Source organism: Limulus polyphemus, unplaced genomic scaffold (genome assembly GCF_000517525.1).
Source record: "Limulus polyphemus unplaced genomic scaffold, Limulus_polyphemus-2.1.2 Scaffold10240, whole genome shotgun sequence".
Lineage (NCBI taxonomy): Eukaryota > Metazoa > Arthropoda > Merostomata > Xiphosura > Limulidae > Limulus > Limulus polyphemus.
The window spans coordinates 5,511-8,926 of record NW_013675850.1 but is presented as its reverse complement, the minus strand read 5'-3'; the positions used below and the strand labels follow the sequence as shown (position 1 = coordinate 8,926).

At 32.6% G+C, this 3,416-nt stretch overlaps 1 protein-coding gene across 1 annotated transcript in view; it reads right to left on the bottom strand.

The window, feature by feature from the left end:
- Window positions 1-3,416, bottom strand: part of LOC106476307 (myosin heavy chain, muscle-like) — a 15,883-nt gene that overhangs the window by 10,938 nt on the left and 1,529 nt on the right. Inside the window, exons 2-5 of the mRNA XM_013936967.2 lie at window positions 3,135-3,257; window positions 2,362-2,448; window positions 2,093-2,238; window positions 1,558-1,648 (exon numbers count right to left, since the gene is read on the bottom strand). Coding sequence (XP_013792421.2) covers window positions 1,558-1,648; window positions 2,093-2,238; window positions 2,362-2,448; window positions 3,135-3,257 — 447 coding nt within the window. The remainder of the gene's footprint in view (window positions 1-1,557; window positions 1,649-2,092; window positions 2,239-2,361; window positions 2,449-3,134; window positions 3,258-3,416) is intronic.

Genomic DNA, 3,416 nt, shown 5'->3' with positions numbered 1-3,416 from the left:
TTTTTGTCTAGGATAAAAACAGAACGATCTTAAACATGATTAACACATGATGGAGAGAAGATACGATTTTAAACATGATTAACACATGATGGAGAGAAGAAGATACGATTTTAAACATGATTAACACGTGATGGAGAGAAGAAGATACGATTTTAAACATGATTAACACATGATGGAGAGAAGAAGACATACCGATATTGATGGAACTCACTCAGACTATCTGAAAATCTCAGACTATTTGAGAATAATAAATAAATAAAATGAAAGGTAATATTTTGTTGAGAATGAATGGTGATTTTGTAGCAGAAGCAAAAGCTTTAAAATCAAAATCCACAAAAAACCTTCAAACCAAAATATTCACTAAGTTGGAGAAATGTACCAGCCGTTCTCCTTATAGTCTTTTGTCTGTTTTTATCCTAGACAAAAATCTACCAGCCGTTCTTCTTATAGTCTTTTGAAACATGATTAACACATGATGGAGAGAAGAAGATACGATTTTAAACATGATTAACACATGATGGAGAGAAGAAGATCAGGAAGTAATTCATCATATTCGTATTTGAACTCCTAACGCTTGATTTTCTCGTAGCAGTCGTTTTCTAGTAAAAAGGATGAATTTTGTCAAAACGTACAAAATATAAGGTATACCCACACGGTAAACTATTTTGGGTGACTTTTCCTTGCGGCCGACCGAGTTTAGAGCCGACGTAACCTTATCCATTAACTGATAAACTTGTACTGACGATACACGAGGAGAGTCTCACGTTCCATCACTCTGGAACGTGCTAGTATGCTCTTAAAAGGAGACATATGGACTCCGGATATGTGATTCCATAGGCCAACAGCCAGTACCTGGTGGTGTGTTTGTTGTTTAAATCGTTTCACCAAATAAAGTTTCATTTGTTAATTAAAGAAATATTTCAGTTAGGTTTCAACATCATTAACACATGATGGAGAGAAGAAGATAAGATTTTAAACATCATTAACACATGATGTAGAGAAGAAGATACGATTTTAAACATCATTAACACATGATGGAGAGAAGAAGATACGATCTTAAACATGATTAGTACATGATGGAGAGAAAAAGATACGATTTTAAACACAATATGATGAATTACTTCCTGAAACACAATATGATGAATTACTTCCTGTAACACAATACGGTGAATTACTTCCTGTAACACAATACGATGAATTACTTTCTGTAACACAATACGGTGAATTACTTCCTGTAACACAATATGATGAATTACTTCCTGTAACACAATACGATGAATTACTTCCTGTAACACAATGTCATGGATTACTTCCTGTAACACAATACGATGAATTACTTCCTGTAACACAATATGATGAATTACTTCCTGTAACACAATATGATGAATTACTTCCTGTAACACAATACGATTAAATAACTTCCTGTAACACAATACGATGAATTACTTCCTGTAACACAATATGATCAATTACTTCCTGTAACACATATATAGAATAAACTATTACTGCACAGTACAGCTCCTAATGGCTGCCCCAGGTACTTCCTATTACACTCACCTGGAGTTCTTTGATCTGTTTTTGGAGTTTGGCAACTAAACTTTGTTCATCTTCCAGTTTTGAAGCAATGCTGGCCGTTTCCTTCTCTTTCCTTTAAAATAAAACGGAAATGGTAAATATTATCTTTAAATAATGATTTTTTGAAAACGTATATTTTTTACTGGTTGAAAATAAAGCTTGTTAAGAGTTAATTCCAAGAATACACACCTTTGGAGAGTTAATTCCAAGCTTACACACCTTTAGAGACTTAATTCCAAGCTTACACACCTTAAAAGACTTAATTCCAAGCTTACACACCTTTAGAGAGTTAAGTCCAAGCTTACACACCTTTGGAGAGTTAATTCCAAGCTTACACACCTTTAGAGACTTAATTCCAAGCTTACACACCTTTAGAGAGTTAATTCCAAGCTTACACACCTTTGGAGAGTTAATTCCAAGCTTACACACCTTTAGAGAGTTAATTCCAAGCTTACACACCTTTGGAGAGTTAATTCCAAGCTTACACACCTTTAGAGTTAATTCCAAGTTTACACACCTTTGGAGTGCTTGTTCCATTTCCTTCTTGTTCTTCTCCAAGTCCATTATAGCTTCCTGGGCGAGTTTAAGGTCACCTTCGACTTTCCTCCTGTTCTTCTCCACATCTCCTCTGAGCTTCTTCTCCCTCTCAAGGTTGTCTTCCAGCTACCGTAGTGAACAAGTCTGCGTTACCTATACTAAATTGGCTACTGAATTTTTACCAGTAAAATATTTTATTTACTATGAATATTCTTACAATCCAGTCAAAATACACACAACAGAACATACCTCGTCAAGGGTCTGTTCCAGTTTAGCCTTCACTTTGTTGAGATGATTTACTTTATCTTCGGAACCCTGTAGATCTTCAGATGTTTTCTACATCGAAATATACAACAACAGAACATTACATCGAGAATATTCTACAAATATTTGTTAACAAACTAACAACATCAGAACATTACATCGAGAATATTCTACAAATATTTGTTAACAAACAACAACAGAACATTACATCGAGAATATTCTACAAATATTTGTTAACAAACAACAACAGAACATTACATCGAGAATATTATACAAATATTTGTTAACAAACAACAACAGAACATTACATCGAGAATATTCTACAAATATTTGTTAACAAACAACAACAGAACATTACATCGAGAATATTCTACAAATATTTGTTAACAAACAACAACAGAACATAACATCGAGAATATTCTACAAATATTTGTTAACAAACAACAACAGAAAATTACATCGAGTATATTATATAAATATTTGTTAACAAACAACAACAGAACATTACATCGAGAATATTCTACAAATATTTGTTAACAAACAACAACAGAACATTACATCGAGAATATTCTACAAATATTTGTTAACTTTTATCCACAATTGTTTGGTAAATCTCAGGTAACGATATCAACTTTTTAAATCTTTATCAAAAATAAAGTTTAAATTATAAATATTTATAGCTATTTACAATAATTTCAATAATCTTAACGTAATAAGTAAATTAAATAAATATAATTTTCAACTGTTTATATATGTACCTGGTTAACTTCCTGTAAGTGTTTCTTTTCCTTGTTAAGTTTGTTGATTAATTCGTCTTGATGGGCTATCTCATCATTCAGGTTTCTGATCTGGTGATCTTTGGTAGACTTATCTTGTTCAGCCTGTAAAATAGGGTTATACTTGTTACAAAAACTGGATCTACAAACAACATGATCTAGCAACACTACCACGTTTAAACATTCACACAGATCTAGCAACATTACCACGTTTAAACATTCACACAGATCTAGCAACATTACCATATTTAAACATTCACACAC